The following is a 13,189-nucleotide window of genomic DNA, read 5'->3' on the forward strand; positions in this document are numbered from 1 at the left end:
GAGCACAGCATTCCTATTGGGCATTTATCATTTTTTGACCTAAGGTAAAAGGCATTTGCATTCAACAAAAAGGTGAAATTGCATTTTTTTTTTTGAAGTATGAGCAAAAGTAAATGCATTCATTCCTATTCAACACAACAGTGAAATACCGAACAGGGATCTCACAATCTGTCAGAGATACGCTTTCCCTTTCATATCTACGATGCAATAGGTGAATGTCTAAATTATTTTCAACCACTGACCTGCTGTTAAAAAAAGAAAAAAAAAAAACATTTTAAACATATTTGGACAGATGAGAAAAAAGCATCAAGGGCTTACAATATCATCTAAAAAAAGATTGGAAAATCATGACCCCTCTTACTAATCCAAATGAATTGACAAAACAAGTTGATCTGGAATTGTCAATCACAAAAATCATACTCGCACAAGTGAAAACATTTGCTCAATCACAAACTCACAATGCTCAATCACAAACTCACAATGGTAAATATATCCGTTTGTCGCCTTTGTTCAGGAGATGCTGAATTTGGTAGTGTACAACAACAATCTAATTAGGGTTACATCACGAACAACACGAGACCCAAACTACAGTTACACTGAGGGAATTTTACATGTCCTTGAGTTCTCTGCACATGTAGACTCATTCTTTGGCATGTCCCGGAAACCATGGCAGACCTGGTTGGAGGCATTGCTTTGTATCTGGAACAGGAACGATGGGACCCAGAAAGATGCGCCACAAGTCAAGTATAATCGTGACAAGCATTGCAGCACCCAACGAATCAACGGCCACTCTGGGTAGGTCCCATGGATCGCCAGGTTTCTCATCGATCCTGCACATGTGGGTAAATCCACATTTAGGAAAATATTAGGATTAAGCCTTCTAAATCCAGTGTATTAAGCTATGTTTGGATCTAAGACTAGAGGGATTTGTGGAGAGAAAGGAAAACGAAAAAGAAATGTGACAAAATGTTTGGTTTTCAAACTCAAAAAACATGTTTTTTGTTTTCTGTGTTTTTTTTTTTTTTTTTCATCTTTTGCTAAATTTAAAAAAAAAATTAATCAATTTTTAAAACTTTTTAGATGCACCTAATGTGGATGCACCAAAAAGTATTTTAAAAAAAATGACTACAATATGGAAAAGTTCTCTAAAGACAAAAAAAAGTCTCAAAAACGGTATTCAAAAACTAATTAGCTTCTATTTCAATCACTTTCCTTTTCTATTTCCTTTCCCTCCGGAAATCTCTCCTTAAATCCTTATCCAAACACAACCTTTAGAATTACCTATGTATCGGATGTTATTTACTTCTCACTTTGTTTATCTTTTATTGTCTACTTGCTTGTGCTTTTTTCTTCTTAAGATGGAAAGAACTCGAGTACAAACTTACGTAAATCAAAGCACGAGAGCTACAATTCGGGCATTGCACTACGAGGGGGGGGGGGGGGGGGGGGAGGGGAAATTATGTGCATTAATCTGATGAAGAAAAGTGAAAATGACAACTTTGATGACGACTGTACCCGAAACCCAGTGCAAGTCTCCCGAAGAATGTTGTATATTTCTTATGCTGTGTGTTCATCTACATACTGCATGTTCATGTATTCCATTTATCCTACTATATCTCCACGATTGTTGGTGTTACTTCAACTCTAGTCTTAGCAACCAAAAACTATGTAAAGTAAACAACATAGGTCCGGACATATTCTTGAATAAGCCTATAACAAAATCACAACTTCATGTGTGTCAAAGACATCACTCTCCAAATTCAATAGTGAAATTCTGTTAGTATCACAACTAGAGTCGCACAGTGACCTGTTTGACACAAACACGTGTTCCATAAATAAGGTGCATTGACTGGAACTGGCTGGTCAATAAAACTAGTACATTTGGTGATCGTAGGGACATAAACTTACATATGATATGACCCACAAACATTCTAGAAAGATGTAAAGTTAGCATTGATCCATTGGGTCAAGTTATCAAGTCCTAACACACGCATATATACACACACAAAAGAAGAGGAGGAAGAAGAAGAAGAATAAAAGAAGAAAGCTGGGTCAAGTTATTACCTCAAAAACATTGGGAAGCTTACAATGAAATAAATTGCATAGAACAAGGAGCCGACTGTATACATGGATGATCGATCCACAAATTCATAATATGGGAACTGCACATGTTGAAAACAAAACATTATTGCAATGTAATAGCTTTCTTTCAAGCCTATTGCATAGTTGCATGCTAAGTAGATAATTTAGCTTAGCATCAATTCTGGAACATTTGCGAGAAGTAACAAAGTGCATGTTAGAAAGTAATAACATTCATAATTTTTACACAAAATTCAAACTTCATAATTCAGTTAAAGAAGGCAAAATATTGGAATACAAGAGTATGATGTGTGTATATTGAGTACAGTAATTGCATAGAAAAACATCAAAGTGGATGTTCACATGCACAAAGTGTTAAAACATGACAACTTCAAAGCTCAAAAAAAAGAGGCCACACTTGGGCAGACCTATACCAAAAAGCCAAAAAGGCCTAGAATTATTACAAATAAAGAACATCAACAAAATCCACAATCTGGTCAAGATTTGGGAACACTCTCCTAGGAAGCCCCAACTATACAAAATAGACAAAAATAACCTCTCTTTTTTTTATCAGCGAAAGTTAATAGTTAGTTGTTAGATTCGCACTTTGGAGGAGTTGAGCTCCCACCCTCTCCTTGAAAGCACTTAAGTCTTGCCCCCTATTCCACTCCTAAGAGTAGAACCTAAGACCACCTCTTCGGAGAGACTTGGTGGACAAAAAGAGACCTTGAGCCTATAGAATTGTTTCTCCACACCTAGGAAAGATCTTGGGCATGTTTGGTTTGTCTCTCAAAACATGTTTTTGGAGAGAAAATTCCAAAAACATGTTTGGTTGAAAAAAAATTTAAAAAAAAAATCTAAAATCACTTCTCTCTACTACACATCAATTAATCACTTTTTCTCTCTCATTCTCAATCACTTTTTATCTTACACCCATCTATTCAACTACAAAAAATATCAAATCATCTCAAACTATTTTCAAAATATACAACCAAACAAATTTTCTAAAGCTCTAAACTCCCCCCACAAAATTATTTTTGAAATAACATCTCAAAACACAAACCAAACAAGGCCCTTATGTTCTGCTCCCTCCATAACAACCATGTCAAACATAGAGGTGTCAGACGCCATGTCTTCTGTCTATTCCTCCCAACCCAATCCCCTCACTAATCAAGCATAACCCCCATCACATCTCTCTAAAACACCCACTCCATCCCAAAGAAAGGTCTCTCAAACTGCTATGCAACTTAGGAAGACATACTATTGAACTCCATCCAATCCATCCTCGTCCTCCATCCTCCATATTCCTAGAAGAGCTCCTCACAAAAAAATTGTGATATTGTCCCTAACATCTAGTTCCTCAATAAGTGTCCATCAATATGTACCCACCCTTCCTATATGATAGTTTTTATCCCCTTCCTTCCGCAGACAGATCTATTGAGTGAGAAAAAGTGAGAAAACTATAACCAGAATGATCTAGCTTTTGTCTTTAGCTAATTTATTCCATACTTCGCAATTCCATCAAGTCCATCTTTCTTTCTTCTCTTCTCATCTTCTAGAAGTCCACCACATACTTCTTTCTCATCCAACATCTGAATCTCTTATAAGACCCTTTCCTTTAACACCTCAATTCTGTGAACTTCTCATGATTTCGTTTCTTCATATCCTCTTTTAAAAGTTTAAATTTCTTTCTCATCCAACACCTTTGCCTTTAGCACATCAATTCTGCTAAACTCCTCATTATTCCATCCTACAACAATTTCAATTTATTGCTTAGTTTCGACTTCAGAAACAACTGGACGTAAAAAGATTTCTATTTCTCACCTCAATCAATGCCACAACTTAACCATTTTTGTTATTGATGATACTGACCTTCTAGTCGCAGTTTATAATGGGGTCCACTTCTTGCACTCAATGTTCTACCCCCCCACCCAACCACCCAAAAAAAAAATCTCTTTACCTTTTTTTTTATATTTATCTATCATGGTCAACTTTAGTACTTCAGGGTTGAAAAAACAAAAAGAAGAAGAAGAAGAAGAAGAAAACAAGTATAAAGCAGCAAAGAAACGGAAGCTGAGGGCTTCATGAAAAAATAATTCATGCATGAGTCTCCGGAAGACAAAAATGACAATTGGATAGGAACTGAGGCTAGCGCTAGTGGATAACAACTACATACAGAAATCGGGTACTGATCAATAATTCATAAAGCAAATTTTTCCCTGGTAATAAACATGAACTTCACCTAACTATACTCACTTCGAAAGAAAATATTGGATTGATTTTTTAACAGCTTGCTGCTATTTCTCTGTGAATAATTAGATGAATAATGTCAATCTGTCCGTGTCTCAGTCATCTCAGTAGAATAAGCTTTAAGAATGAGCGAAGTTGTCTAGAAGAGGTCTTGTGCTTGCTGGACATGACCCAAGGATAGAACCATACTTTTTTTTTTATAAGTGATAGAATCATACAGACATGAAGTGTTTAACTTGCAGTAAATTACAAGAGACATACAACAAGATACCTTACAATTTGTTTGAGGTAACCTAATGACTACCCTAAAAAACAATGTGCTATTCAGATAATGCGGAAGCCAGATTCATAGCAACAGAATATGGCAGGCAACAATTTCAATTTGATGAAGCAAAATATTCAATATTTAACTCAAACAATAATACACCAAGGACTATATTATAACAATGCAACTAACAATTATCACAATCCAAAACAGCATAAAGTCAAGAAGTGCATTTAAGCAAATGGACACTTTATAAAACAAAAATGAGTTTGGAACTTAGTTGCCACCGGGTGTGTAAACAGCCTACCATTACTACTGTTACCGCCATAGTCAGCAAAAGGCAATCTGTACTTAGACACTTATTAGAATAGTTATTATGATTTTTATTTTTTTAAAATTGGTTGCTGATAATCATTATGAAGAGTTGGAGCATTAGTACTTTTTATGGTAAGAATTATACTTATTTTGGGATAAGTGTCTCTATAATAATGCCTATAAAGACCATTAACCAGACCAGATTAAGATATTTTGATACTTTCTTTTTCATTTTGTCTTTAAACCTAATCAATCTGATAGATCATGCACTTAAAACAGCCAAACAATAATGTCTGCATTACTACATACATTGGAAATAGCTACCGTCTCCAGGTAAGCTATGAAATAAGAAAGAGCTAGAATCCATGCTGCCTTGATAACCCACTGAATTTTCTCTGGAAAGTCAGCAATAAAATGTTGCAGTCTGCGCAGTGTTATGTTTGACGTAACATGGTAAAATAGGAAGCAAACATGCGTAAGAAGAAAAGTTGTGTGCGGTACCTACAGAGAATAGCAAATGTTCAGATTGCATCCTGGTAAAACAATAAATGGTTAGGTTAACTAAATGGAAATTATATAAACATTTTAGAGTTACAACTTACATTATTCATCTTCCATGATGGGAAGGTATATGAAGCTCCTAAAACTGTGAAGAAATAATGGGTCCAGAAGTAATTTCCAACATAGCTGAAAATTATTATCCAGACACTGGCCTGCAACAGTAACAAATTTACAGTTAAAACCAAGAAAAAAAATTAGCGTAACATTCACCTTGCTTGTTTCCACTTTTCAAAAAACATTTTTCAGAAAATTCTACTTTTTTATTTTCCGTGTTTTTTTGTTTTTACTGAATTTTTTGAATATTTTAAGCAATTTTTTTACTTTTTAGACACACCTAACATAAATACACCTAAAAAGTAAAAAAATTGTAAAAAAAAATTTAAAAAATTCACTAAATACCAAAAATACAAAAAAATACAAGAATTCAATACATTTTTTGTATTTTTATGTATTTATTAATTTTTTAAAATATTTTTTCACAAATTTTTTACTTTTTAGATACATCTAAGTAAGGTGCATCTAAAAAAGTAAAAAAAATGTTTAAAATTTAAAAAATATTCACTAAAAACAAAAAAACACGAAAACCAAAAAAGTCAATTTTCAAAAAACTTAATCCAGAAAACTCAAACCAAACACACTGATTGGTATCCAATTCAAACAATTGTTATCGTGCAGATTAACTAATCAAATGGCAATAAGGGCTCGGTTTCACTCGTCACGACAACCAATAAAGAAGCTAAAACAACAGCCAACAGAATAATCAAATGATTGGGACAAAAGCTAGCCAATGAAATAGCTGAAAAATAATGCAATTGGGTGGCTGAATAACAGCCTAATGGACGGGCTATATGGTGCCTGCCATGCTCGAATAGCAGGTCCATGAAGTCCCATAACTCCAATTTGACATGGCCAGCAGCTCATGTGGTTTGGCTACCATATCATCTTAAAAGATACCCAAGTAAAGTGCAAAATCAAACACTGGTGCCTAGGGATGAGAACCTCACGGGGTCCAATAGTGAACAGAATTTCCATTATCAAATCCTATTTGTATCAAAAGAAAGAAAACAAGCTCCTTTGTATATTATTCAGGATATGTGCCTCTTTCTAAAAGAAGAATATTCCCATTTCAGAAGCAAGTCTCTGGTCGATAAAAGTAATCCTTACAAAATAAAACTGCAAGGTGATGCAAAAGGGGGAATTTTTTTTTTAAAACCTCTTAACAGTTCCAATCATCTGTTAGAGACCTTTTCAAAGAAAGATAAGAATATAGCAGGAGAAGAAGCCAAAGCCCACAATTGACTGGGCCAGAAATTTGGTCACCAAATGAAAGGCCCTACAACAAAAATAATATGATCGCTCGATAATATTTAGCATACAATTGATACGAAACTTGGATCATCAAACAGTGGGAAAAACAAAACATAGAACATCTGAGAGTGGAGATAGCTACATCAACTATTAAAAGGTTATAGATTTATAGTAGAATCCACATAAATTATGGTCTGCACATAAATGAAGATTGGATTTAATCAACACAAGCTTTATTTCAAGAGAAGAAGAAGAAGAAGAAGAAGAAGAAGAGATTACATGAAAGCATTGCCACTAAAGACAAGGCAAGACAACCCTAATTTAGTGATTGATTTGTAACCAACATTGTTTTAAATTTTTACCTTCTAGGCAATCCATAAGACTTGATTCACTTTTGAGCACTGTATACGGTATATACCGGTAAAATGCATGACAACGTAACTACTATTTTTCTTTCTAGATCTTTACAAAATCATAGGTACATCAAATATTAAGTCGTAGTAGACCATGGAGCCAAAAAAAATACCGCTAATCACATTGCTATGGTTAAAATATCCATACAAGCTTACAACAACAGATTTTTTATTCTACAAAAAAATACTTGCCTTCACCCAATAACGATCCTTCCAACATAAACTTCTATCAACCTGAAAAAATACACCAAAATTTCAAAGCCATGTGCACATCAATAGTTTAAAGAGGTAAGATACGAAAGTTTTCTATCCTCTTAGGCAATCCAGTTGCTAAAAAAAAGCTATATCGAAATGTAATTTTAGCTAACTGGGAAGTTATACTCCAGAAGCTACAGATGAGTTTACCAATTTCTAACTTTCCCAAGGAACAAAATGTTTAGGTAGTAGAAGGCACTTAGACTCATTCTTGTTAAGATTTTCCACCATGCATCAGAAATGAAAACCCAAAAGTGGAAAAAGTAAGATAACCTACGTACCTAACAACTTACCTTCCCAACAAATAGCATCGGTATCAAGAAAGAAGGTACTGCTGAAATCAATCCCAAAACCAAGTACTCCAATTCTGTAAAGTTCTGTCCATTACAAGAAGTGGCAGTTTAAATAGCGTCTAAATCATATGTGACTGCATGTGTGTGTGTGCGAGAGAGAAAGAGAAAAAGAAAGAGATTGTTCTCAAACAATATATACGGAGTTATGAGAATTTGCTCACGTATGTATGCATGTGTGTTTGTGTCTATGTGAAACATAGATAAGTTTGCTGTCCAGCACATATATATTTATATATTCTACACACAAGAGTGAGCATATATGCATAAAATAACACTAAACATAACCAAGCATATGAAGAGATATCAAGAAAAGAAAAAAAAAAAAAAAAGTAACGTAAATTTAAATGGCCTCCCTTTTGTTGTGATCTCAACGCCCCACAGTAAAACACCAACATTGCTTGAATTAGGAAACCCATATCACTGATCATGCTAGCATAACTCAAAACCACCTCAAATGCAAAAAAACAAAATTTTGTAATGCCAAATTTCCACTACCCCTCATAGTAAAATACCAGTGGTGCTTTGAATGAAGAAACATATATCACTGATCATAATAACTCAAAACAACCTTAATGCATAGCATTCAGACTTCAAAAAGTCAAATTGCCACAACTTACTGGCTTTATGACTTCTTGTAAATCAAAACAACTAAAACATTAGATTTAATATATTTCTGATTTTCTCTCCTTCCTTAAATTTTTTATCAACCAACCAGAGGGGAGAAGAAAGTAAGTTCATTGTTTCCAGTATTAAAAAAAAAAAGGCACAAAATTATTTTATTTCCTCAAATCCCATTCAAGAACTCTACAACAATTCTTTCAGAACAGTTGCAAACAATATTCTAATGCAAAAAATATAGTCCACATCACTTAGAGCATCTCCCGTTCTTCATCATTTTTTTTTTATTAAATTTAAATTTGATGAAAAAATGACTAAGAGAATCTCCAATCATTCATCAAAATTTTCATCAAATTTGAGTAAAAATTTGATGAAAAGTTTGATCTAATATGATACACTCCAATGGTAAAGTGTACATTTTCATCAAATTGGCCAGTCATTTGGCCGATCATCCTGCCAATCATATGGCGTAGAGTAAATTTCTATCAAATATTTTTACAAAATTCCTAATATATCCCAAAACCCGGTTGACCAGCCGGTCGTCCACCAACGGCCACATGCAAAATTTGATGAAAGAATAAAAGCTCCCTTGATTTGATGAAAAATATAGCTCTTCCTTCATTTGATATCAGTGTGATAAAACAGTTGGAGTATCATTTTATCTGGGATTTCATCAAATTTAAATTTGATGAAACATTTGATGAAGGATTGGAGATGGCCAAATAGTGTGCTCCAATCATTTCATTAAATCTGTATGAAATCAAGGGAGAGGCAATTTTTTCACCAAATCAAGGATGAACCAAATGTTTCACCAAATTTTCAACAAACATATTTTTACTCAACTTTGATGAAATTTTGAAACAGTAAGGATTGGAGATGGTTTTCCAACTTTTCTTTCATAAAAAATAGTTAAATCATATTTTTAGGATAAACATTGGATTGTTCCACATTGGATCAAAATTTTAACCAAATTTGCACTCAAATTTCATTAAGAAAAAGAAAAAGGGAAAAAAAAGAGTAAGGATTGAAAATGTTCTTACAACTACAAAGTCAAATCATCAGAGACTAACATAAAGATAACAAAATCACAAGAATCAATTCACTCATCTGAATCACATCAAATAGTTTCAAATTTTACTAGTCCAACTTGTTTCATCGCACACACATAAACGTTCATATCATATGCACAAATACGTAAACAAACCTCGTATAGCTTGTACGGGACGACAATGCCGAGGCAGAGAGTGAGCCAAAAGGGAGTGTAGAGAAGGAAGAACAATTCGCCCCATCTCTTGCTTGGATTGGGTGCGAGCCACAGACTCGAACTAGAACAATCCACTTCCTTACCTGTGAATTACGTATATATATATAAATTCGATTTGTGAAGCAAAATTGGAGTCGAGCATAAACCCTAAAAAAACCCTAGTTGAGATTGTGGACTTACCAGCTCCCATTTTCGTAAATTCGGATCTGGATCTCTCCGGCTTGACGGTGTTCAACACTGAAATCGTCGAGTCGAGTGTGTGTCAGTTACAGGTACACTATGTTTGGATGGAGTTGTCTGGTGAGGAAAGAAAAGAGTTTAATGAAATTTTTTTAAAATAACAAAATTATCTTATGATGGAAGAAGATAGAAAAATAATTTATTAAATTATCTTATGATGGAAGAAGATAGAAAAATAATTTATTAATGATGGAAGAAGATAGAAAAATAATTTATTAATATAAAATATTATTTTGATAAAATAAATAAAATATATATATATATATATATATTTTTTTTCTTATTTATTTTATTTTAATAATACTAATGATTGGGCATGTGCTTTGCATGCACGTGATTTTGCATCAATTGTTAATACTGTAATTATGTGTGTCTCTTAAATTGATTTATAATATGTATACAAAATATGAAGATTTGTATAGATAAATTGATTTGTATTTAAAATATAACTTAGTAATAAATGAATACATATTCGGTTAAAAATTTTAAATGATAAAAGAAAATTTTTATAAATATAAATATTAATTTACAATTAGATTGTTGAGATCACAAAACCCGGTCCTTTAAATATATAGTATTACACAAATTTTTTTCTATCCATTTTTTACTTTAATTTTTCATAATCTATATTTGTAATACAATTTAAGATATGAAATTAATTGCACAATTACACAATTTCGTTTAATAGTTCATTTCATAATACAAATTCATTGAACCCACTATTGCATATTATTTGCATACTATTTGTGTGCATTAATATCAATATGTAATATATTTTTATATATTAGAAGTTGTTGAGTCTCGTTTCTTGTGCTACGAAAATCTTGTGTAATGAAAAATATAATATTAGTCATTAGTATATTTTCATTTATATAGAAAATCTGGAATAGTTTTTTTATTTTTTCTAGAATGATATTATAACTTAATCTTTCGATCGACATAGGATTTTCATAATTATTTTCACGCGCGATATTTATAAATCCATATTTATAAGTGTTTGCAAAGACACTTTTATGAAACTGTCAAATTATATAATTTATTATGGCATCTGTAAGTAATCAGATATAAAAAAAATTGGTCAAAATTTTATTTGATGTACTTATTTTCTCTATCATTGAATTGTCGCGATAATGTTTGGGTAATATTTGATTTTTTTCCTTATAGTCTGACTCAAATGTGTGCATGAGGTACATTGTTTTTCTTGAACTTTACAACAAATACGATAATTCCTACTTCAGCTTGTTCAATTTTATTTGGAGAGTATGTTGCAATAGATCTTCTATAGCTTTTGTTTCACCGTCTTTTTATTTTTCTTCTTCATCGCCATTATGGTTCATTGAAATAAAAATATTTTGATGAATAAGAGTTTGAGGCGATATCATATTGTTATAAATTTCAAAATCCATTTTCTCTCAATAATGTGATTTTTTCTGTGAGAGAAAAAAAAGTACAATTATTGTCACGATTGAGGTATTTTGCAAAGTTTTGATTTGTTATTGAAAGTATTTGCTATGGACACTTATTTATGTGTCATGTATGTATATATGTATTGAACATAAGTTAATAGAAGAATAATACATAATTCTGCAATTTTTTCCTAACAAATATAATTATATTAATAAAGTGATACAAATTAGAAAATTAAAGTACCTTATCGTAATATAGTATTACAGATTGACAATGTATTAATACAGTAGCATATATAAATTTACATTTATATATATTTTTTGATGTATTTATATATGTAGACATTGACATATACGATATCACAAAAGTAATATGTGAAATTTTTTTGTAATAATATAATACATATAACAATGAGAAGTTAATTATTCATAATTAAATAGTTGGTCATAATATAAATGTTAGTGTTACATTTTTGTATATATGCATCATTTTTTAATTAGATTATTAAATTCACATAAAAATTGAAAGGAATTTGTGAATAATTTGTGTAAAATTAGAGATTAGTCAAGAAAGATAGAAGGGCGAATTACATTAATAGTCCATATAGTTTGGTACTTGTGTCATTTTGCTCTCTAACTTTTCAATTGTGATACATTTGACCATGAATTTTGAATCTTGTTGCAAATAAGGACAATTGAAGATACCATTGCTTAATTTCAAGGGCAAAATCATCAATTTGATAAAATAAAAATTAATTTGATAAAATAAAAATTAATTTGATGAAAATAAATTTCAAAAAAATATTTGTGAATTTTAAAAAATTATTTTTACCCACTAAAGATAAAATTATGTAAAATTAATGAATCTCTTACATAATTATTTATTTATTTTACCAAATTAATTTTTATTATGCGTTTGGATGATGATCATGTAATGGGTGGTTATTTTGATTTTCATTAAATTAGTTTATATTTTTGCAAAATTCAAATATGATGACAACTTTGAAATCATTATTACACCAATTCATTAAATTAAAAAATCTTAAACTGAAAATATTCCATATATTAAATATGTCGATTATACATTAAAATTGTAACAACCATCCATTACATGATCATCATCCAAACACATAATAAAAATTAATTTGGTAAAATAAATAAATAAATAAATGTCTGAAAGATTTATTAATGTTACATAATTTTATCTTGGTTGGTAGAAATAATTTTTAAAAATTTAAAAATATTTTTTTGACATTTATTTTTGTCAAATTAGTTTATATTTTATCAAATTGACAATTTTATCCTCAAAATTAAGTAATGGTCTCTTCAATTGTCCTTATTCGGAATAAGATTCAAAATTCAGGATCAAATGTGTCACAATTGAAAAGTCAGATACCAAAGTAACACGAGTCCCAAACTATAGGGATTAGTAGTGTAATTCGCCCAAGATATAAAAAAGAGAAGTTTATAGTATTTAGTTTGGTTTGTTTTCTCAAACTTTTGTTTTGAATTTTTTGATTTTCATTTTTTTTTTGTCTTTGACACTATTTTTTTTAATAACCCTTTTATTTTCTTTTTATATTCACTTAATTTAATACTTTTTATTTTTTAGTTTTACTTTTAGATTTAGATTCACTTAATCTAATTACACTTAGAAAATAATTTGTGCATTCTCTTTGGAAATTTCTTTTATTAATATTAAATAAAAATAATAACAAAATATATATAATAATAATAAAAAAAATCAGTATATGTTTGAATTTATAAATATTTTCACCAATATTTTAATTTTTAATTCTATTTAGATTATTAGATATTATATATTAGATTTTCACGTAAAAGTATAATTTAAATATAAAATA

The 13,189-nt window shown here is 31.0% G+C and overlaps 1 protein-coding gene across 1 annotated transcript; it reads right to left on the reverse strand.

Moving 5' to 3' along the window:
- Positions 1–337: 337 nt before the first annotated feature.
- On the reverse strand, positions 338–10,109 carry CPI1 (cyclopropyl isomerase). Its single transcript, XM_082922529.1, has 8 exons — positions 9,862–10,109; positions 9,622–9,764; positions 7,740–7,823; positions 7,384–7,425; positions 5,512–5,622; positions 5,219–5,410; positions 2,065–2,162; positions 338–830 (listed from the first exon to the last, which is right to left on the reverse strand). Exons 1-8 carry the CDS (start codon positions 9,869–9,871, stop codon positions 641–643), a joined length of 870 nt encoding a protein of 289 aa, XP_082778655.1. The 5' UTR covers positions 9,872–10,109; the 3' UTR covers positions 338–640.
- Positions 10,110–13,189: the final 3,080 nt, after the last annotated feature.

The sequence above is a fragment of the Camellia sinensis genome, chromosome 4 (assembly GCF_055761805.1).
Source record: "Camellia sinensis isolate YWXY chromosome 4, ASM5576180v1, whole genome shotgun sequence".
In the NCBI taxonomy this organism is placed as follows: Eukaryota; Viridiplantae; Streptophyta; class Magnoliopsida; order Ericales; family Theaceae; genus Camellia; species Camellia sinensis.

Excerpts from the sequence above, each read along its gene's own strand:
- CPI1 (XM_082922529.1), bottom strand. Across the intron at positions 5,623-7,383 it reads AGGATCGTTATTGGGTGAAG|GCCAGTGTCTGGATAATAAT; the intron begins GCAAGTATTTTT and ends TTACTGTTGCAG. Across the intron at positions 2,163-5,218 it reads AGACGGTAGCTATTTCCAAT|TTCCCATATTATGAATTTGT; the intron begins GTATGTAGTAAT and ends CAACATGTGCAG.